At 43.7% G+C, this 23,734-nt stretch overlaps 1 protein-coding gene across 6 annotated transcripts in view; it reads left to right on the forward strand.

Annotated features, from left to right (window-relative positions):
- Positions 1–23,734, forward strand: part of LOC137562723 (potassium channel subfamily T member 2-like) — a 413,123-nt gene that overhangs the window by 80,940 nt on the left and 308,449 nt on the right. The window contains exon 2 of one of the 6 annotated variants that reach the window (XM_068274347.1): positions 21,844–22,126. The exons of 4 other annotated variants lie outside the window; for them this stretch is intronic. In XM_068274347.1, coding sequence (XP_068130448.1) covers positions 22,068–22,126 — 59 coding nt within the window. In that variant the 5' untranslated portion in view covers positions 21,844–22,067. Of the gene's footprint in view, positions 1–21,814; positions 22,127–23,734 lie in introns of all 6 variants that reach the window. One more of the 6 variants, XM_068274346.1, reaches the window with a different exon arrangement.

Consider the following 23,734-nt stretch of genomic DNA (forward strand, 5'->3'; position numbering starts at 1 on the left):
CCTGCGCGCTACGATTTTGTGTAAAGCGCTTTTCAAAGCGATTTTGCAGAGCAATTGTTTGTTCACTTCCTGATGCAAGTCAGGAAGTGAACTCTTTGACCCGGAAAATAATAAATACAATGGCTATCATTCATAAAGCATTCCCGCATGCGGAAATGCTGAAAACAGCTTACTTTACCGAGCACATAGCAAAATGTGTATTCATAAAGGCTGTTTCCGCATGAAAAGCTACAATTACCGAGCCGAGCGATAAATTACCGCCTTGTGCAGTGATTATCTTAACAAATGTAACAAAATGTAAATTCATAAAGATTAGAGCAAGCAGTATGCGGACGGGGAATACCGCTCCCTTGGAAGTAGCGATAAGCATGCGGAATACAGGTAAGTCAATGGAGACAGACCTCCCAAGCAGCAGCAGTGAGAGCAGCGCACGGAGGGACTCAGGCAGCTTCTCCTGTTACACCAGCCTACCGACAGCCTAGTTCGGGAAATCACCGCACTGCAATCGCAACTGTCAACATTTTTATGAATGAGCACACAGAAGTCTAAAATACCGAAAGCGGTATTTTCCCGCATGGATTTTTGTTACCGAACACACTTTTATAAATGATAGCCAATGTATTTATTCTTAAAAGTGCGAATGCAATTACTGCAAAAGCGATTTTGTGAGCTTTTTGCGTTGTTCCTATACCTTCCATTGTAGCAAAATCGCCCAAAAAATGGTGCAGGCAGCGCTTTGGTCAGCGGAAAGCTGACGAAATGTGCAGATATAAACAGCCCCATAAGGATTAATTGCGCAAACGTTTTTAAGGCTATTTTCAAAATCGCCGGCGCTTAAAAAATTGCGAAAACGCCCTAGGTGTGAACAGACATTTACAGATGACGAAGAATGTAGCTGGGTACTGGGGGGAAGCACTTTGCACTTGTGGGAACACTGGGTCTGTCGCTCGTCGAGATGTTGGACGCCATTACAGCTGTGCACCCAATCAAAACCCTCGTGACCAAGATTTTTTCACCATTCCCGAATGATCCATTCAACTGATTTTTGGGCGGAAATGAATCAAAGATCGATTGGGCGGCCAAATTATGTAACCAGTTTGCTTCCAATTTGATAAAATGATGGAATCAGAAGGTTGATCGGGCTGCAATACAGAGTGATGGGCACCCTTACACCATGGTATTTAGTGGTAACCTACAGTACTCTATCTATGTTTAGTGGTTAATTAGTCATATACGCTTAAATCTTTCTTACCATGACCCAGTGGCATAACTAAGGAGCTGTGGGCCCAGATGCAAGTTTTACAATGGGGCCCCCCAAGCACTGTATACATAACAATTGATGCGGCACACCAAAACCTGCCAATGGCAACTACAGTGTCAGAGGTGCAAGAAGGGGATGGGGAGCAGTTTGTTAATGATTATCACTATGCAAAGTATCTATAGAAGTGATTATTATGAGCACAGGACCAATAGAGAGCTAATACTGTAGTTAAGGGAGGGCTTTTCGGTCGCAACCTCTGCACCCCTTATTGCTATGCCCCTGCCATGACCACTATCAAGCTTTCTCTGTCACCAGATTTTCTCATTGTCTAGTTTCAACAGTGCCTCAGATCTCTAGGAATACTCTAGCAATGTACTGGGGCTGTACTAAGTATACATTACATAGGCAAACATGTCCATTATCTGAAAGTCTGATAACAGCAGGTCAAGCCATAGCTCCTTGCTGCAGAATCTCATTGCGTTTCAAAAATGACAAACAAGTGAGCATAGTAACATAGCAATATTGGCCTCTACACACTGGCTGCGTTGTGCTAAGTTTTTATAATTGCCTGCGTTTTTTCACTCACAAATCGCAATCATAGTGACTGCAGTGCTTTTTGAGTGCTGCGTTTAAAAAATTGCATACAAAAATGTGATGCAATTGCATTGAGTTTTTTCAAGGTCAAATCCCTGGAGACCTTGTAACTTCCTGTTGAAAGACTTTTAGCCAATCACCAATCACAAGAAAAATGTAAACCCACTGAAAAACGCAGGCAAACGCGCTAACTCTTCTCAAAAACACAGGCATGCGATTTTAAAATCATATTGCGTTTGGCCATTTTCAGTGTGTACAGGTCCTTAGGTAAAAAAAAAAGGTCACCATCAATGCATTCAAGTAGGTTTTAGTGTCAGTCAGGGGGTTTGGATCTAGAGGAAGAGATAGGCAACATACAATCCATGGTAGGCTGGGGCTACATGACTCATTTTAATCGCTTGTTACCAGGAATTTTATTCTTTGTTGACAGGACTAAAATCCATCCATTGTAAACTAAATGACATGTCAACAGGTAGTTAAATCTCTTGCTATCAAGTGATTCAATCTCCCATGTAACCAAAGTCAGAGAGCGTGGACAATGTATCCCTCACAGCGGAAATAAAACTGAAAAAAATCCCGCTAGGCAACATCACAACATCAATGGCAGTCAGATTAATTCTATGGATCGTCGCTGCGCTGATAAAGTCCCGTCACTGGCTTCCGAGCTGCACAGCAATTGTTTGTTGCGCACTGGTGAGGTTTGGACATGATGTCTCCCGGCGCCAACATGAGTTTCTTTGAACTACCAAGGTTAAAGCAGGATTAGGAGGTGCAAGAAGTGAAGTACATGCCAGTATGACTTCAACATTGATAAATACAATTAAAACCTCAGCTAATATGACCTCATGAGATAATATCCTTTGGTGCTGGCTGTCTACTACTAGTTATTGCCAGAGCAGGATTATCCACCAGGCAACCTAAGCAGGTGCTTGGGGCCTACCAAAAAGATTGCAATTGCGCCCAAAATCTAATACCTTGCCTAGGGCCCCATTACTTAATCCATCTCTGGTTATTGCCTCCGTGTGTGCAGAAGCTAGCACCATTTTGAAATCCTACTGAGCCATTCAGCAACATTCAAGGCCGGATTTATAATTCTGCCCCTAGGCCAAGTATGTTCATGTGCATGCGAACATCCACGTACTGCAGACCCTCTCTTTCATGCACAGCTCTCTTGCTGCACCAGCTTCCCTGTTTCATGTGTTGCTACCCATTGGTAGCTTTCTCTTCCATATTTAGCAGCATCAATTTCACACCCAGGGGCCTCCTCTGAGCTCTAGCCGCCCAAAGCATGGGCCTTTGTGGCCGTTTTAGAAATCTGGCCCTGGCAGTATTTAGATCATGCTTTACCTCCAACATCTGAGATGTTTGGCTCGCTATCAATGAGATTTAGAGAACACGGTCTGGAATGGTCAGGAGGATGAAGAACCTTAATGAATTTGGGGGGTTATTGTAGCATTTATTTTTAATTTGAAAATAAAAGCATGTTGCATTTCAGGGCCCTTCAGGCATTACGGAGCTGCTCCATTTTAAGCTCTACTCCCATTCAAAAACGTCTTTCTAGATCTTATTAGACATGGGCTTAGCTTGTTTTGATTCGTGTAGAAAATCCATAATTAGCTGATGAGGTGTGACAATAGGCCCCATAACCCCTGTGACTGTGGGGGCCAGGGAAGCATGCTTCTCTCCTCCCTATCTAAGCCCCCCCCCCCCCACAGTCTGCACTGCCATCAGTGGCGTAGCTAAGGAGCTGTGGGCCCCCGATGCAAGTTTTACAATGGGGACTTCCAAGCACTCTATACATAACAATTGATACGACAGTGTCAGAGATGCAAGAAGGGGATGGGGAACAGCTTGTTAATGATTACCACTATTCAAAGTATCTATAGAAGTGATTATTATGAACACAGGACCAATAGAGAGCTAATACTGCAGTTGAGGTAGAGCTCTTCGGGCCCCTCTGGCCAAAGGGCCCCGATGCGGTCGCAACCTCTGCACCCCCTATTGCTATGCCCTGACTGCCATGTAAATTTAAGAGCAGTGCAGCAAACACAGCACATTATCTGCTTCAGCGGCAGGTCGGAACCGTGCTACTCTCTTTCCTCTTCTCTCTTGACTATAGGCAGGCACTGTGTAGCCTTATGCTTCCTTACAACTGCCAATGCATGTCATGTGACAAGTATTGGGAGCCATTTTGAAGTAGGAGACTGCACAGCACCTGGCTGCAGGAAAGAGTAATACAGAAAAGAATCCTAAATTATAGTTCTATATGAGGAAACAGTTGGTGAGGGGGAGGGGGGGGGGTGTGCACAAAGGCTATATCTAGAGAATGAAAAGGCTGCCTAATTCTGATATCTGGGGGAGGGGCACAAAAGTTGCCTAATGCTAATCTCTGGGAAGGGGCGGGGCACAAAGGTGATATTTGGGGCTCAAAGACTGCGTACAGACAGCCCCCAAAGTTTTGCAGAGGGGCCTGGTGGTCTCTATATGTTAAATAAATCCCTTCTAAAGAAGCTTGTCAGGACTCAGGAGCACAGACATTGGCCACTACCTGCACCACTGACTTTTATTGGTATAGGCTGTAGTTTCACAGCGAGTTCCGTCTTGCCCACTCGCTTGCAGTCAGAACAATGGTAAGATGCGATACACAGAGCAGCAGTCTCACAGAGTCTGCTACAAACTTCCTCAACTGAGCTGATTCAAGTCATGTGATAACCTTGAATCCATGATTATTAGCTGCAGAAGCATTGTTTCACACAATCTATAATAATAATTCCAGAGCAGGCCGCTGCATGTCTGTCCGCTCCACTCACGCCCCTTCCTGCACCCCCCCCTGCTGTGATTGGCTGATTGGAGGAGTTGGCAAGTCCAGACACATGGCACCTGCAGTCCTGCCCCGCGTAGCGAGGTGCGTGCCACCAGCTAGTGAGCTAATATTTCAGCACTCTGATTACTAAGCCAAAAAATTACATATTTAGATCTTTGCCTGAAGATGGGATTTCAATGATAAAATGATAAGTAAACTCTAGTGAAAGGATCAGTGCCTGGAGAAACGAAATGCACTATCTTACTGTTCTGTGGTTTTCATGCCTCCAGATTGTATTGCAGGCCTCTTCTGAAGAAGCATTTTTCTAATTTAGATACATTTTCATCTTTGTCCCTCCTGCATAGCTCCCATCTGTCCCTTTTTTTAGAGGGACAGTCCCTCTTTGGGAACTAAATCCCTCTGTCCCTCTTTCTTCCTCATTTGTCCCTCTTTTAGGACTTATGTACAGGTCTACCGTATGTAAATATATGCATTTTTCTACTGAGAAATGTGTCTAACCATTTAAGCCGCCTGGACGTGACAACACAACCATATGGCCCCCCCATTAGCCCGGAGATCAGTGAATGGGAACATAAGTCCCCGGTACAAAGACCGACAGCTTCTTATCAGAGGCCGCCATCTTTCTAATAAAAAAAAAAGTTTCCCGTCCTCCTTATGGTTCCTGGAAGCAAGAGCGTTTGCTTCCAGGACTAAAAAAAAATAGTAAAATTACAATTGAAATACTGAGGTCTAGATCCACCTTCTTTTCTGTCCATTGATATAGTTATGTAACTAAATTGCAGACCCTTCCATGATTTAGGGCTCGTTTCCACTATTGCGGTGCGTAATCGCCTGGATTCCACTGCTGATGAAATCGCATGCGAATTCGCATAGGTGAGGGTGTATGCGATTTTAACCATGTCACTGCCTGTGTGAATTTACATTGGTACCTATGCGAATTCGCGGCAAAAAACGCATGGGGAAAACGCATGTGATTTCCCTATTAAATACATTGTGTGCGATTCGCCTGCATTCCACACGCAGGCGAATTCTGAGGGCTCTGCCGTGCAGAAAAATCCTGCACAGAAAAACGCACAGCAAAACTGACAAGTGGAAACAGGCCCATCCATTTGTATTGGCTGTGCAAATCCGCATGTGTTATGCTAAGATTTTCCAAGTGAGGACACTTTTTTCATGTTATGAAGATCACACTGTTTCATCACAATATTAGCCACACAAACGTCCGTGATGATCGATTCGGAGAAGGGTTAAAGTTCCTCTTGCCTTTTTACCTACCAAGTCTACGTTGTTTAACACCCTGCGTCCTGCACTCTGGTGACAGGGCATCCATGGTCTCAGAAGCTCTCGTTACTCCTGTGACCTGATTCCAGCCTTTGTACTGATACAGCGTGTGAGGTCAGTGGGAGGCATGCCTGCTATTCCAATCCAGGTAGGTGCAGTGTTGGGTTATCTTCTGGGGACAGGAAGTTTTAATGAAGTAGTGGTGCAGATTGGTGCAGCAGAAAAGCAGCCTTGCCATTAATATAATTCCTGTATGAGAGTTCTGTTGTTTAAACTGACCGCTTTGGTTGTTCTAGTTTATTTCCTGTAAATGATGCTGTAGCGATCTCCATCTCTGGTAATATAATATCACTGGTGATATAACCGTGGCATGCGTTAGGATGGATGCATCTGCAGCAGGGATTTGGTGACCTCATGCTTTTCTCCTGTACAGTTTGGCCTCAGATGAACAGTGTGCCCGCATTTAGCTGTGAGAAGTGGTTACCTGGGAAACAGCATGATGACATCATCATGCTACATGAATCATGATGCCATTCTGCGATCTGGCCTATAAATGTCTGATCCTGAGCCCAGGTGTGGGTCAATGAGAGCCTTCATGTGGAAGAACCTATTGCTCATCACTTATGAAAAGGTCATCTGATTCATCTCCAGGATCATCTCCTAATTAAGAACTGTGTTGCCCACAGGTACCCGATTCAACCCATTTTTTTCACTTGTTGTTGCCGTGGGCAACATAGACTTTTCTTGATTTACCACTATCAAAAAAAAAATGTTACATTTAAAAACTTGAGCACATGATCAGGAGAAGTACATTTCTCCCAGATTAAAATGCACTTAAAAGTGTTTTTCTCCTATGTCCCTGTTGTTTACAGGAGGCAGTAGAAATCTGACAGTTATTGGACTAGTCCATATGCTCATGGAGGATTCCCAGGTTTTTCTTTATTTTAGAAAGCAGTTACAATCCACCTGCTAAAATGGAATTTAAGCAGAAGCAGAAACACACAAGACATGAATGCCTAGGACCCGATGTTATAAAAACAGAATTTTTCACCTTTAGTTTTCACTTGAAAAATATTTTTTTAATATCTCCCTATTTAATACCATGCGTTTTAAATAAATAGCACACGGCTGTCAGTTCTCAGGCCCAGCATTGTTTACTTGCTCCTTCCCTGGATGGCAAAGCTTTATACGTACTATTGCTTTATATGAACCCCTCCTGAGACACAACTCTACAGTGAATAGAGAGTTTCTTGCCCAACAATGAGTAAAGCTGACTATAATGCTGACATCCTGTAAATGGCTTACAGGAAATTGACCCCGAGTAACTAAAAGTTGTGATAATATTACTTTTTTCACTTTATTTTTAGTACGTGTTTTCTTGCTAGGTGCTGAACAGGTATGGTGTAGAAAATAATAAGGGGAGAAAAGTCACAACAAAAGTAATGCATCTGGGCTGCTGTGTCAAGATGTGTGCGAAATCACTACATGGGAATTATATGGCATAATCCTCATTCATTAGCCAGCAATGCCCTGTTCAGTGGAATCTCAGCGCAGCTGGGTCTATGTAGTTCATTGCAGATCATTGTATTCTGAAACCTTGGGCACGATTTATGAAAGCTAGCACACGTTCCATGAGCCAATTGAGAGAGTCTAAGGGCCTGGCAGATGCTTGCCCCCCAAATCTTACTAAAAAAAGCCAGGCGACCATCAGTGGTGGGCAAACACTGCTATCTTGCCTAGGGACTCCTTTCATCTTAATCCTTTTCTGTGATGTACCCACGCTAGATTGAACTTAGCCACAGGGCCATTGAGGTCCATCTCATCCAAGAATCTGTATTGCATACAATTGTCTCCTAAGGTAGCTTAAAGAAAACCTGTACTGAAAATTAAAAGTCAAAATAACCATACACAAGTCATACTTACCTGCAGTGTAGTCTACTCCTCAATCTCTTTTGCCTCTCCTGTGTCTTGTTTGTCCACTGTGATCAATGGAATTCTCCGTCCTCCATTTTGAAAATGGCCATTATCCATAACAGCTTCCTGGTCAGCACACAGCTAAACTGTAACATCTCCCACTTGAGCAATAGGCAAACATGGACACATCAGTTTTCCACTCAGCTATAACTGACAGCAACTGATATATAACTGACAGCAACTGATATATTTCAGTTCTGACAAAATGTTGTCAGAACTGGAAGGGATTATTGTCAGAAGAAAATGGAGAGCTTCTGAGAGGAACTGATGGCAAAGTAACTATGTAATGTTCATTTGAAGTTACCTCATGTGTTTATTTTAAATATTTTTACTCAGTACAGGTTCTCTTTAAAGATCCAGCCTGCTGCGTCTGTATCTGATCACTAGGGTGACAGTTATTAAAAGTATGTACGGAACTTAAAGTAAACCTGCAGACTAAAAATCTACTCACAGCAGCACTGAAGAGGCTTGGTGTTTCTTTAACAGTTTCACAGCATCAGAACTTTGTTTTTCTTATAGAAGTCTCATTTTTAGCTGCATTTTTAGCTAAGCTCCACCCCATCAAAGAAAACTGCCTGGGCTTTTTCCCCCCAATGCTGTGCAAAGCACGATGGGATTTCCTATGTTGTTATTCATGTTGCCTAGCAACTGGGAGGGGTGATCAGGACCCAGGACAGTTGGAACTGTGTCTCATGCTCCCTGTCACCTTCTTTCAACCAAAAAGATGGCTGCCCTTATGAAATCACAAACCTTTGCCTGTTCTTTTACAACAGGGTGGGTAAGAGATTATATTACCTATCTATTTTTAATTAACATAACTAATGTAACTTAATGACAGTATGTTTGTTTAGGCTGAAGTTCCTCTTTAAAGAAATACTGTAGGGGGGATGGGGGAAAATGAGTTGAACTTACCCGGGGCTTCTAATGGTCCCCTGCAGATGTCCTGCGCCCGTGCAGCCAGTCACCGATCCTCCGGTCCCCGCCGCCGGTTCACTTCTGAAATTTCTGATTTTAAAGTCGGAAAACCACTGTGCCTGCATGGCTGTGTCCTCGCTCCCACTGGTGTCACCAGGAACATACTGTGCAGGCGCAGACCGCGCAATACGTCAGTGGGAGGGAGGGCGCGGCCGGGCAGACGCAGTGGTTTTACGACTTTGTAAAGTCGGAAATTATGGAAGTGAACCCGAGGCGGGGACCGGGGCATTGGTGAGTGGCTGCGGGGGCACAGGATGTCTGCAGGGGTCCATTAGAACCCTCGGGTAAGTTCAACTCATTTTCCCCCTTTGATACTAAAGATCATTGGAGGCTACAGTAGTCCTTTAAAGGGATACTGTAGGGGGGGTCGGAGGAAAATGAGTTGAACTTACCCGTGGCTTCTAATGGTCCCCCACAGACATCCTGTGCCTGCACAGCCACTCCCCAATGCTCCGGCCCCGCCTCCGGTTCACTTCTGGAATTTCAGACTTTAAAGTCTGAAAACCACTGCGCCTGCGTTGCCGTGTCCTCGCTTCCCCTGATGTCACCAGGAACGCACGGCCCAGGCACAGACCATTCTGTGCTTGTACTATACACTTTTGGTGCCATCAGCGGGAGTGAGGACACGGCAACGCAGGCGCAGTGGTTTTCAGACTTTAAAGTCTGAAATTCCAGAAGTGAACCGGAGGAGGGGCCGGAGCATCGGTGAGTGGCTGCACGGGCACAGGATGTCTGTGGGGGACCATTAGAAGCCCCGGGTAACTTCAACTCATTTTCCCCCGACCCCCCCTACAGTATCCCTTTAACACACATCTGGATCTGCACTACAGCTAAAATACAGCAGCCAAAGTCCAATCCTCAGAAATGATCTTTGGTATCAATCTTTCAATTACTTGATGCTGTCTGCTTCAGTGCTACAACCCAGCACCACAGAAGGATGAAAACAGGCTTACCAGAGCCTTGGAGACGAAAGTTATAAGGTCATAATAATGCTTGTACAATTCCACTCCACCAATAATCCACCAATTCACTCTCCAGCAATCGTACGCCAGGTATCCAAGCAATCAAGAATTGGCCTTGTAAAGTGCAATAGTGCAAGAACAAAGGAGTGAATACATCTAAGTGTATACTGTTACAAATACTGCTTTATTATAAAAAAGCATCCATATAAAATGTACTGACATCGGGGTCCTTGTGAAAGGGACCCAATATAAAATCGCCTATATCGAACACTGTCACTGCTTAATCACTGTCCACCCCATCTGACTGGTTTCGCTTGGCGCTTCATCAGGGACATAATTGAAACAATGTAAATCAGCTACTTATATAACTTAAAGTGAATCAGAGACAAAGCCCCCTGGTGTATTTTACCATATATATATCAGTGGTAACATTAGAGAAAACACCTACCCTGCTCTCTGTTTCATTCTTCACTGCTCAGCCTGCTTGTTATCAGCCCTGATACAATCCACGACTGAGCATTCAGTCTCGCTTTGCTCAGGAATCATTATACCGAGTTTCCCCAAAAATAAGACACTGTCTTATATTATTTTTTGCTCCAAAAGATGTGCTAGGGCTTATTTTCAGAGGATGTCTTATTTTTGAGGGAAACACTGATAGTTTTCCTATACAAAATGTGTATACTGCATGCCATGCTGAAACACAAGCAGCATACACAGAGCTTGTGGTTTGCAGATATTGTCTCTCACAAGAAATTGATTCTGCTGCTCATGTGGGTAAGAGTCTATTTCTTGCAGGCAGAGAACTCTGTCAGGCTCCCCAGAGCTATGATAGGATAAGCTGTGTGTCCTGGGAAGAGGTGAAGTGCTGCTGCTGCTTATCACCACAGATCAGGAGGGCTGGCTCCAACAAAAACACAAACTTCCTGACACATACAGTATACAGGACTGTAGAACTCACATTATACTGCTGCTCTCCTGTATCCAAGCTTTGTATTCAGTGTGACTTGCTGGTGTCATGTGGGCTGCTAGCTAGGGCTTACATTCGGGGGATGTCTTATATTTCAAGCATGCTAGGAATTCCTGCTAGGGCTTATTCTAAGGGGATGTTTTACTTTAGGAGAAACACGGTAACTGAGTCATTATAGCAGAGCCAGAAGTGCCCCGGCTTCGGCTTGAAAAGACATCAGAGAAGACAGACTCAGCTATAATTATTCCTGAGCAAAGCCAGACTGAATGCTCAGTCTGGGATTTTATAAGGGCTGATAATAAGCAGGCTGAGCAGTGAAGAATGAAACAGAGAGCAGGGTAGGTGTTTTCTCTAATGTTCCCACTGATATATATGGTAAAATACATGAGGGTGTTTCATCTCTGGTTCACTTTAACATGTCACATATTTAACAAACCTTTTACCATATACCATGGTGTGTCACCAATACTGCTTCGTCCCGGAAGCATGGAAACACCATTTTGCATAATGTACGTAGCTTAAGGCCAGAGATCTCCATGCTTTAGGCACTATCACAAACAATCCACCAAACCTCACTAGAATATTTAAAGTGGTCTGCTAATAGGTGGCTTGGTTTTTCCACACTCATCCATGTTCGGCAGCCCCTCTCTTTCAGGTACATCTCCATTGGACAGCATCTCTCCTCTTCCATGTGTTGCCCCACATTTTGCACCCTCCCTTTTCCATTTGCCGGCTTCTCATCTATATTCATCAATCCCTTTTCCATGTCCAGCCACTTCCTTGGACAACATCCACCCAAGGACCAATCCTTTGTGGCCTCTCCAGAAATCTGGCCCGGCAGGCATCACAAAAGAACAAAGATTAAAGAGAACATAAACTGACACATTGCCATCACAGTCTGTCCGACACATTGCTGTTATGAATTCAGTCCATTTACTCATTATTATGACTTAAAGAGGACCTGAACTGAAAATTAAAAGTCAAAAAATACATACACATGTCATACTTACCTCCTGTGTAGTCCCCTCATCAATTTCTTTCTCCTCTCTTGCATCCTGTTTGTCCACTGTGATCAATGGAATTCTCTGTCCTCCATTTTAAAAATGGCCATTACCCCATAATAGCTTCCTGGTCAGCACACTGTTAAACTGTAATATTGCCCACTTGAGCCATAGGGAAACATGGACATTACCTTGCACATTCAGCTGTAACTGACAGCAGCTGAAATATAACTGACAGCAACTGGTGTATTTCAGTTCTGACAAAATATTGTCAGAACTGGAAAGGATCACTGTAAGAAGTAAGCAGTTGGCTGATGGTGTAATGGTTAAGGGCTCTGCCTCTGACACAGGAGACCAGGGTTCGAATCTCGGCTCTGCCTGTTCAGTAAGCCAGCACTAATTCAGTAGGAGACCTTTGGCAAGTCTCCCTTACACTGCTACTGCCAATAGAGCGCGCCCTAGTGGCTGCTGCTCTGCTCTGGCGCTTTGAGTCCGCAAGGAGAAAAGCGCAATATAAATGTTATTTGTCTTGTCTTGTCTAAGAAGAAAATTCCTTCTCAGAGGAACTGACCGTGAGGTAAGTATGTAATATTCATTTGCAGCTACATCATGTGTTTATTTTAAATACTTTTACTCAGTTCAGGTTCCCTTTAAAGGGGCACTATGGCGAAAAATTGTAAAGTTGAAAATATGTGCAAACATAGACAAATATGAAGTATGTTTTTTCCAGAGTAAAATGAGTCATAAATTACTTTTCTCCTATGTTGCTGTCACTTATTGTAGGTAGTAGAAATCTGACAGAACTGACAGGTTTTGGATTAGTCCATCTGTTCATGGGGGATTCTCAGCAAGGCTTTTATTCTTTATAAAGATATTCCCTAAAAAGGATTTAAACAATGATGCTGGCCAGCTTCCCTGCTCACTACACAGTTTTTTGGCAGTTGGACAGAGCAACTGCCATTCACTAAGTGCTTTTGAAAATAAATAAATGGCTGAGAATACCCCATGAAGAGATGGACTAGTCCAAAACCTGTGGCTTCTGTCAGATTTCTACTAACTACTGTAAGTGACAGCAACATAGGAGAAAAGTAATTAATGTCTCATTTTACTCTGGAAAAAAACGTACTTCTTATTTGTATATGTATGCACAAATTTTAAATCTTAGAATTTTTCGTCATAGTGCCCCTTTAAAGAGACTCTGTAACAAAATTTTCATCCTTATTTCTTCTATCCTATAAGTTCCTATGCCTGTTCTAATGTGATGAAAAATCCACCTTGGTGCTCAGATACAGCTGACCTGTTCTAGGTAGCGATTGCCGGTGCTCTTTTTCTGCAGGTCCACCACTCCTGCCAACCATATACTCAACCAATGTAGAAAAAGGCACTCCACAGTCTTCAAACGACAAACGCAAGTTTGAAGCCTGTGAAGTGCCTGTTCTAATGTGGTCTGGCTTACTGCAGCCTTTCCTACTTGCACAGTGACTGTATTATCTCTGTTATATGATCTAATCTTCTCTCCTCTGTCGTGTCTGTCGGGCTGAGGCAGTCAGACTGGAATGTGCAGGGCTGCTTGTGATTGGATAGAAGCTATACACACCCTCTCCAGGCCCCCTGCAGGCTCTGTATGACTCACACACTCTGCTTATGTGAGCCTATCACGAGCTGGTTAGTTTGTTTGTAAACACTGCCTAAAACAATTACAAGCCAGGTTTGCAGCAGAGAGTGGCAGAAACAGCACAGAGGGGCCCAGGAGAACATAATGAATAGAATGGTATGCTTTTTATTGTAAGAATTTTAGAGTACAGATTCTCTTTAATATTATCTCTAACATTCCACACACCGCCTCCTAGGCTTGCTGATCACTAGGTAGAGGACTGGCAGTTGTTTTTCCTGCTGTATGCTCCATGGCAGGTGAACTTTGTGAGTAAAATTGCAGATGTCTAATTACAGCACAGTTATATGGGTGAAGTGCAAATGGTTGCACCTCTTATTTATATGTCTTCTTTTTGAGCTCTAATTCCTCAAAATTCCTCAAAGAAAGGGATGTGAAGTGCCTCACTCTACAAGGCTGATAACGATAACTAGCATTCACAAAACCATCACATATCAAAGGAGTCTGTATAAACAACCTAAAGAATCAGAATTCCCACTCTGAGGTCATAAATGACCAATCAAAATTGCTTCACTGTTCAGAGACTCTTTATTGTATCAAATTGCATTAAAAACAGTGTTAAAAACAAGGCATGGTTGCATAACATCCATGAGTCTATATACAAACTAATAATAAATAGGCAAGGCTCTATACTGGGCTGTTTCTTGGGCAGTGCGGGCAGGACGCCCGCCCTGGGTGCAGACCAGCAAGTAGAAGAAGGGGGCGCAGGCAGAAGGACATAACCGCTAGGGAGCTGTTGACGTGCGGTGCAGCCAAATGGAAGAAGTTTAAGAGCATGATCACCATCCTTGACTCCTCCTGGGCTGCCTGCGTCAGACGTCAAGTTCTTATCACGTCACCACCGCGTGATGACACCTGATGTCCTGTAGCGGTACTGCAGGCTGTCAGTGTGCGGCACCCATGGAGGAGTCGGATTTCCAGGCTCTCTTTGCCTGTGTGTTTTCCTGGTCACTGCTTCCTCCTGGATGAGCGGCTGGCCACTAGTAAGTAGACAGATCTACTTGTGACCTGTGTCTGAGTGACTGTCCCTAAAGAGTAAGGGTTCACGGGGGTGGGGGGAAAGGGGGCGCAATTTTGACACTCTCGCCCTGGGTGCAATTTAGCCTAGAAACTTCCCTGACTCTACAATCCCTATTATGAAGATTAATATGCAACATAATAATGAGGAGATGTGCCAGTAGTCTAGGGATATCAGTGGTATAAACAGTATGTTTAAAAATGTGCGATCTCTCAAGAAAAAAATGCAAAAAAAGACAAAAAATTTAAAAAATATTACAGTGAAGCATACATTAAAAATGCAGAAAAAATGATCATAGATCTGTGCAATATTGTTAATATTCATAGATGTCACATAGTGTTGGTGTAAGGGAGGGACACCAAAGAAAAATACCGAAAAAGTGAGAACGTATTCGGAGTGAAGCATACCAATGAAATTGCTAGTGCAAAAAAAAGGCCAATATGGACAAAAAGTGCCAGTGCAAACCTATACAGCGTATCCTCCAAGAATATGATGCAACAGAAGGTATCAATACTTGTTGCTGATAGGGTATTATAGAAGCAATACCCTATCTACAGTGAATAGCAACAGAAACCAAAGTGAAGTGATAAGAGGCGTCTGACGGGTGTATGTGGAAAACAAAGTAGAGTTTCTGACTCCTCAGACAAGCACATACACCAAATGTCTGAACCTGTATTCCTCTCGTACAGAGCAGGATTACTATTGCCAAAACGCATCACCAGTAGAGTGAAACCAAGCTCCTTATGAAGGTCTAATCCCAGGGAACCATCCAATTCTATGTCTTTCTAACATTAAGCTTGAAACAAAAACACAGTAACCTGAACTCCTGAACTGAACTAAACACACTGAATCTGAATCTTTGAGGATTGAGATAGAGCTAAAAAGTAACTTTTAACTACTTACCGACCGCTGTGGTTGAAATCTATGCGCTGTCTTGATGCAGATCTGGCTGCCAGGGAGTAGATTTCAACTCACAGCCGCTGCGTGCATCCGCCTTTTTTAATGCTTCCTCCTATCTTGACACTGAATCCCCGCCGTCTCCCTTCGCAGCTCACTTGCTCTGCCTGTCTCTATGACGGCAGAGCCCTGTCGTTGGCTCCTGGCCCTGTCTTTCAATGTAAGCAACTCCCGTTGGCTTACATTGATAGACAGGGCCAGGAGCCAATGAAAGCGGCTCCTGACCGTCTCGTAGGAACCCTGCCATCATAGAGACGGCGGTTGCGGCAGGGATGTGCGGTGATTCGTCGAGATTCCGACGTTTCTGTACCAGCGGTCTCTGGTGCTTAAAGGGGCAGAGACTGCTGATACTAAAGTGGTTAATCGAAAATCTCATATTACGTACTACATAACTAGCATGGAAGAGGAGTCCTATAGGGGATTTGTATCAGGGTTGTACTAAACTAGGACTGAACCCCTCCTTTTCTCATGCTAAACATTTGTAATCCTCAATCAAACAAATACCTACACGTTTCACCTCCTACATGGAGGCTTCATCAGGGGTGAAAAATAAAGTGCTGTAGTGCAGACTGAGAGTGCAACACAAACATAATTATATACAAAAGTCACAGCATAATAGCTAAGAGCTGCATCTTCAGCGATCATGCTGCTATTATGCTGTGACATTTGTATGTAATTATGCTACCTTGTTTCTACAAATCCCATATAGGGCTCCTCTTCCATGTTATTTAGGTAGTACATTGGGGGTCACTATAATTGCCTTTCCCTGCTTACTTTTCAGAGATGTTTTATTAACCCTCCTGGCAGTATGAAAAATTCCGCCAGGAGGCAGCGCGGCAGTTTTTTTTTTTTTTTTAAATCATGTAGCGAGCCCAGGGCTCGCTACATGATAGCCGCTGCTCAGCGGCATCCCCCTGCCCTCTTCGATCGCCTTCGGCGATCTCCGATCAGGAAATCCCGTTCAAAGAACGGGATTTCCTGGAGAGCTTCCCTCGTCGCCATGGCGACGGGGCGGGATGACGTCAGCGACGTTGTGACGTCATTGGGAGTCCTGATCCACCCCTCGGCGCTGCCTGGCACTGATTGGCCAGGCAGTGCACGGGGTCTGGGGGGGGGGCCGCGCGCCGCAACAGATAGCGGCGATCGGGCGCAGGCCAGCGGCGATCAGTTTGCTGGCGCAGCTAGCAAAGTGCTAGCTGCGTCCAGCAAAAAAAAAATTACGAAAATCGTCCCAGCAGGGCCGGAGAAAACCTCCTGCGCGGCTTACCCCGAACTACGTTCGGGGTTACCGCCAGGAAGGTTAAAAGTTATATTTTAGCTCTATCTTCCTCAAAGGTTCAATTCAGCTTGTTTACAATATTAAGACTGGAGCCTTTCTATCATCAGACACCTGTAGGCACATGCCTACAGTGCCTTACGGTAAATCCAGCCCTGGCTTCTTCTTTAGCCACTCCTTTATTGACTTGTAAGTATGTTTTGGGCCATTATCACACAGCAAGACATTGATTCTGGTCTCATCTCCCCACAGCGCGTTCTCCCAAGCTTTCTCTGAATCATTTAGATAGTTCATTCGCAAGGCTGTTTGTCTCAAATTAAAACAGAAAACACAACTGTCTTTACAACACAAAACTCTGTTCCCCTTGTTTGTTCAGTCCAGCAAACCATGTCATTCCCAGAGTAGGACAGCTTTGGATTGAGCTAATTGGCTTTTTATTCTCAAAAAAAAAAAAAAGACTGGAAAATGAAACAAAGTGGAAGTGAACTGATCTTTCCAGATCTTATTGTTCCCCAGGGAGTCAGTCCAATTAGAGTGGCAGTTAGCTAAGAAAATCCAACCTGTTGGATCAATAATACCCCAAGCAGAGTCACTCCCAGGGGTGGCATAGCCATGATTGTTACCCGATTCATCTGCAAACAGATTTGGAGGCAGAAATCTTAAAGGACGACTGTAGGGGGGGAGGGGGAAAAAGAGTTGAACTTACCCGGAGCTTCTAATGGTCCCCCACAGACATCCTGTGCCCGCGCAGCTACTCACCGATGCTCTGGACCCCGCCTCCAGTTCACTTCTGGAATTTATGACGTTAAAGTCGGAAAACCACTGTGCCCATCGCTGCCGTGTCCTTGCTCCCGCTGACGTCACCAGGAGCATACTGTGCAGGCGCAGACTGTACTGGGCCAGTGCAATTCAATCCTGATGACGTCAGAGGGAGTGAGGGCGGGACAGGGCAGCCGCAGTGGTTTTTAGACTTTAAAGTCGGAAATTCCAGAAGTGAACCGCATGCGGGGACTGGAGCATCGGTGAGTGGCTGTGCGGGCACAGTGGGGGACCATTAGAAGCCCCAGGTAAGTTCAACACTTTTTTCCCCCTACTCACCTACAGTAGTCCTTTAAGTCTATATAAGGGGCCTTATATCTGTAAAGGCCACAGAGGCCCATGCCTTGGGAAGCTGCTGTCAAAGGGGTTGATTGGGTGTGTAAGAGTGGTTTTTGCATGTGAAAGAGTAGGCTGCAGATGTAAAAGGGAAGCTACAAATGGAAAGCTGTACAGGAAAATGAGGGCCGCTATACATGGATGTTATACTTGGAAGAGGGGGCTGGAGATGAAATAACAGAGGGGCTACTGTCCATGGATGCTACACATGAAAAATGAGACTGCAAGCGGAAAAGGAAAAGCTGTACATGAAATAGAGGGCTACTGCACATGGATGTTATCCATGTACGAATGGTCTGCACATAGGATAGGAGGGGGGCTGCTGAACAGAGGCATAGCTAGGATTTTCAGTGCCTAGGGAAAAAGACCCCCTCGTGTGTCGCACAAAAAAGTAGGTGTGGCCATGCTTTAGAATGAGGGTGTGATCATGGGTGGAGCTATTTAGATAATCAGATGTCCCCCCCTTAAGATAACAAGATGTGCCCCCCCCCCTCCCTACCTTTAGATCACAGGTTTTGAACTCCAGGCCTGGAGGGCCAGATCCATGCCAGTGTTTAGGATGGACGGAGAAATGTGTTCTACCTGATGGACCACACCTTTCCTGATTCAGACCCATCAATAATTTGAGCTGTGTCAAAAATGTGTGAGGACCTCGGCCCTCGTATGACCGGTTTGACATCCCTGCTTTAGATAGACAGATGTGCCCCCCTTAAAATAAAAAGATGTGCCCCCCCCCCACCTTTAGATAAACAGATGTGCCCTTGCTTCTCTCTTTTTCTCCCTTGGAAGAGTGCAAATGTGTTAGCAGCAGCAGAAGACTTAACGGCAACCACGTTCCAGTGATGATGTCATCTCTCCTCTGCAACGTGCCCAGTGTCCTCTCATTGGTAACAGCAGCATCATGTGACAAGAGACATTGCTGTTATTAAGGAGAGCACACCAAGGAAGCAAGCTACCTCTGAAGCATGTGGGCCCCGATGAGCGCCCTTACAGTGCTGCGCCCGGGGACATATGTCTCCCTTTGCCTCCCCCCAGCTACGCCTCAGGGAGAGTAAAAAAAAGTTGTCCTACGGGGGAGTAAAAAAAGTATCCATCCATGTTGTACATAACTTTAGATCCACAGTAGAGATTCCGGTTATACAAATACATATTTGTGTCTGGCTTTATCTAAATCTAATTTGCAGGCTTAGCTAAACTGAATTTGATTTGTGATCTAAGCCCATTTCGCCTCCCACACACTAGCCCATTACAGATTGATAGGCTACGTCCTCATGTACGCTGGCAGCACTCCTAAAAATCCCTGCCAGGCTGTACGTAACAGGTCCTCTTTAAACACCAGCGACAGCCAAGTAGTTATTTGGATGATTTTGCTAGTGTTTATTCCCGATAATAGACGCTTGGATGTCTATAACACCCTCAGAATTGGCGGAGCAGTATGTGTGATTTGGCCTCTATTAAATTTGGTATTTGTTTAATGTCACAGAATACACAAAAATGGAGTTATCAGCGTGTCGAGCATCTGTGCCATATTTGCTTAAACGTGTTATCTAACATTGACGGGAAGGCAGTGTTTGGAGAAACAGCTTTGCACAGTCACATTGCAGATTTCTCCGTTGCTTATTTATCTTCAAGTGAATGGGAATCGATTTTTTTTTTAAATCAGCCAGATGCTTACCTAAGGAGAGGGAAGGCTCTGGGTCCTATAGAGCCTTCCCGATCCTCTCCTGGTCCCTGTTCCAGCACTGGCCTACTCCCCTCCCCCCATCCCCCCGGTAGCAGTATTCAACCAAATTGGTCAAATACTGCTTTCGCAGGGAGGTTTCGGAAGTCTTCGGGAGCCCGAGTGCTCCCAAAGTACAATACTGCGCACTCGTGAGCGCCCTCTCTCGCACGTGCGCAGTATGGAGCCGCCTGTCTTCGGGAGGACTCAGCTCCTGAAGACTCCCGAAGTCCCCCATGGCGGGAGATTCAAACGGAGGAGCTGACACTGTAACGAGGGGAGCGGGAGAGTAGAGGGAAGGCTCTATAGGACCCAGAGCCTTCCCTCTCCTTAGGTAAGTGTCCGGCTTATTTTTTTTTTTTTAAATCAATTTCCAATTGCCTTAACCATTCGTACGGCCTGAAAATATTACCGACAAGCCAGTTCCTTTTACTTAACCACTTTGCATCCAGACCTTGTTTCCCACTTATGGACCAGAGCGATTTTAGCTATGTCTTTATTTAATCAGAAATAACTTTATCCCTACATATGACACAGAAATGAAATATATATTGTTATTTTCAAGACAAACTAGGTTTCATTGTATGCCATTTTTCCCCCTCGAACAATTTTGTTTTCTATGAATTGTAATGGGAAAACAAGGAAAAAAATAGAAAAAAACACATTTCTCAGTTTTACCAGTTCCAGTTTAAAAATAAAAAGTGCTAATGTAGATAAAAAACACAAATTTTGTTTAGCTATTCTTACCGCTAATCACAAAACTTGGATTATGTTCCTGTCACAATTTATGGTGAAGATATTTGATTCTGAAATAATGCTACAGAGTGTATTTTTCACTATGAACTGAAAAAATAAAAGTATTTTTAATGGTAAAAATCAATCTCATTAGCTCAGGAAACATATATTCCCATTCACCAACTAGTGCTGCATCAGATGGATGCAGCACAGGAGCAAGCTCAATCCTGCACAGCACTGCTTCTGCTACAAGACATATATCTACTGACTCGTGGCTTAGATGAAGTCACAGAGGACGTAGATATACTGCAGTGGTGGATAAAGTGGTTAAAGGACCACTATCGTGGAAAATTTAAAAACTTGAAAAACATGAACACATATAAATAAAAAGTACATTTCTCTCAGAGTAAAATGTGCTATAAATTACTTTTCTCCTATGTTGCTGTCACATACAGCAGGCAGTAGAAATCTGACAGATTTTGGATTATTCCATCTCCTCATGGGAGATTCTCATGTTTTTCCTTATTTTCAAAAGTACTTAGTGAGCGGCGGTTGATAGTCTAATTGCCAGAATTATGTGCAAACAGTTAGAGGGGCGGTCTACATATTTGTACAAAACCTTTTCAGGGATTGCTTTTGTAAAGAAATAATGAAATACTGACAAATCCCCATGAAGAGATGGACTAGTCAAAACCCTGTCAGTTTCATCAGATTTCTACAACCTACTGTAAGTGACAGCAACATAGGAGAAAAGTAATTTATAGCTCATTTTACTCTGGAAGAAACATACTTCCTATTTGTATGTGTTTACATGTATGTTAAATTTTACTATTTTTCACGATAGTGGTCCTTTTAAGAAAAAAAATCCTGAAAATGAATGAAATGTTCCATTTTCTCCATCAGATGGAATCCTTTAACCTCGCATAAAGCTACACGTTACTCGTCAAAGGACCTGACCTATTAAATATGACATGATCGTCTGGCTGCCTCGCTGACCCTCTGTCCGTGTCATTTTTATTCCATTGCACTTTTCCAGCCGGCTCGACCCTCCTTACGAGGAGTTCAGATGTTACACAACTTGTTGACTGCGCAGATCAGCGCACAGAATCCATTGTCAGAGGCCCTTCTAATGTCTGGTAACGAGATTTAATTTAGAAAAAAAAAGTAGCAGGGCATGCCTCCTGCGCACCAACAGCAGGCCTCTATTGCCATGGCAACCCCCTCCAGCATTAGTGTCCCCGCTACGCTCTCAGTCATTCTAACGAGGTGACATCGTTAGGAGGAAAAAAAAAGAAAAAAAGAGTGGGGATTTAAACCTATTACACAATGTGGGAGGGAGTTACACAGGAGCCAGTTTGATAATGAGTTGCTAATTTTTCCTTCTTCGTTTCCTTTGGGGGAGGCCTACTTGTTTAGCAGTTTTGTTTTCTTGCTTTGTACAGCTGCCAGGAAAAAAAAATACTTTTTTTAGATCACGTTTCTAGTTGGATTCAAAGAAAAAATTAGACACCAACTCCAGCTGGGTCTGGACAAGTGAGCTCGCCGTACGGAGACCGTGGTGTTAAGTATCCCATGAGTTTATTGAATGCTGGAAAATATCTTTCGGTTGGATATGGACTGATTGCGACTGCGGAAATTTAATCGGAAAGGGTTGAACGAGTGATCGCCAGAATGAGGATATAGAGAGGACGGACAATGGCCACGCTAAAGTTTTTCGGTCTTGTCAATGGGACAGGAGGCACTATAGATTCTGGGTAAGTGACCTATCTTGCCGGTGATTACTGGGAACTCCTCGCAGTCATCGATTCATTTATTGAGAGCTGAGATTTTTCAACATTTAGTAATATTAAGTGTTATTGCTGTCTGTTTATTTGTGTTTGTTCCTAGAAGCGCTAATCTTTCCAGAACTCTTTTAGCTACATGTAGAGTTAACTGGGTTAGCTGGCGTTGTTTTCTTAAAGCAAACCTGAACTGAGAACTGAAAACTAAAAGTCAAAATAAACACGCATGTCATACTTACCTCCCATGTAGTCTACTTATTATTCTATTTCTCCTCTACTGCGTCCTGTTTGTCCACTGTGATCGATGGAATTCTCCATACTCCATTCTAAAAATGGCAATGACACTGTAGCAGCTTCCGGGTCAGCACACTGTTAAACTGTAATATCGCCCACATGAGCCATAGGGAAACATGGACATTACCTTGCACATCATTTGTTTTTCAGTTGTAACTGACAGCAACTGAAATATAAGTAACAGCAACTGATGTATTTAAATTCTGACAAAATCTTGTCTGAACTGGAAGGAAACATTGTTAGAAGCAAATGGTGAGCTTCTGATAGGAATTGATGGCGAGGTGAGTATGTAATATTTGCGGGTGCATAATGTGTTTATTTTAAATAATTTTACTCGGTTCAGGTTCTCTTTAAGACGCGATGGAGCTCCAGTGACAAAAATAACCCTCCTAGATATTATGATGTTGCCGCTTTATACTATCCAGATATTATGGTTTGCGGACGCACGCTTGAAAAACCGTATAGGATTGCCACGGTCAGCCTGCCAGAGCACCGCAGGCAAATTGCAGAGTACAAAGACAGACCAGCACTTCCTATTCACAGCAAGCTGTAGGAATTAAGATCCATTCCAAAGTGCATAAATAAAAAGGTATTTATTGATAATGATGTGTTGTAACACCAAACAGCCAAATGGAGCAATAGTCATATGATTATATTAGTAAAGTCTCTTCTGTAGGCCAAGTGATCCAACAGATTGCATTGTGGATGTTATCATGTCCTAGCTATGTCAGTCCATCTCCCACTGTAAAGGCAGTCATCAGGCAACAGGCATAGGCCTCAAGCTGTTTCGGACGTGATTCCATCCTTCCCCAAGCAAGAAAAAGTGAACGGCATCTCGTCCGAAACAGGATTCTTACATATCAAATCTCCATGATGTCAAATAAGGAGAGGCCTTCAGAGTGATCTTATACTGGTTGTGGAGAGTGGGAGGAGTTGGTGCACAGATATCACCAGTGGAGTGTACACGGGATAAAGTGTCTATGGGAGATTTAACTCAATAGCCTACAACTTATAAAGTCATTTTAGGTTACCAGCCCATTTACCAAGAACACAATGCCCAAATCTCTAGAACTTCTTGGAAACCACCATGGATATTTTGCTATCGCCTAAAAGGCCTTTATCTTAACTGTGCAAATTATTTAGATGTAAAGTGAAATCATTGTTATGATTTTTTGAGATAGTCATGTCTAAGAGAACTCATGGAGAAGCATGTGATTTGTTTGGTCAGCTGATAGATGTGCAAAGCTCTGATTTGCTGTGATTACATTCTACTTTAGCACATGTTCA

Source organism: Hyperolius riggenbachi, chromosome 3 (assembly GCF_040937935.1).
Source record: "Hyperolius riggenbachi isolate aHypRig1 chromosome 3, aHypRig1.pri, whole genome shotgun sequence".
Classification (NCBI taxonomy): domain Eukaryota; kingdom Metazoa; phylum Chordata; class Amphibia; order Anura; family Hyperoliidae; genus Hyperolius; species Hyperolius riggenbachi.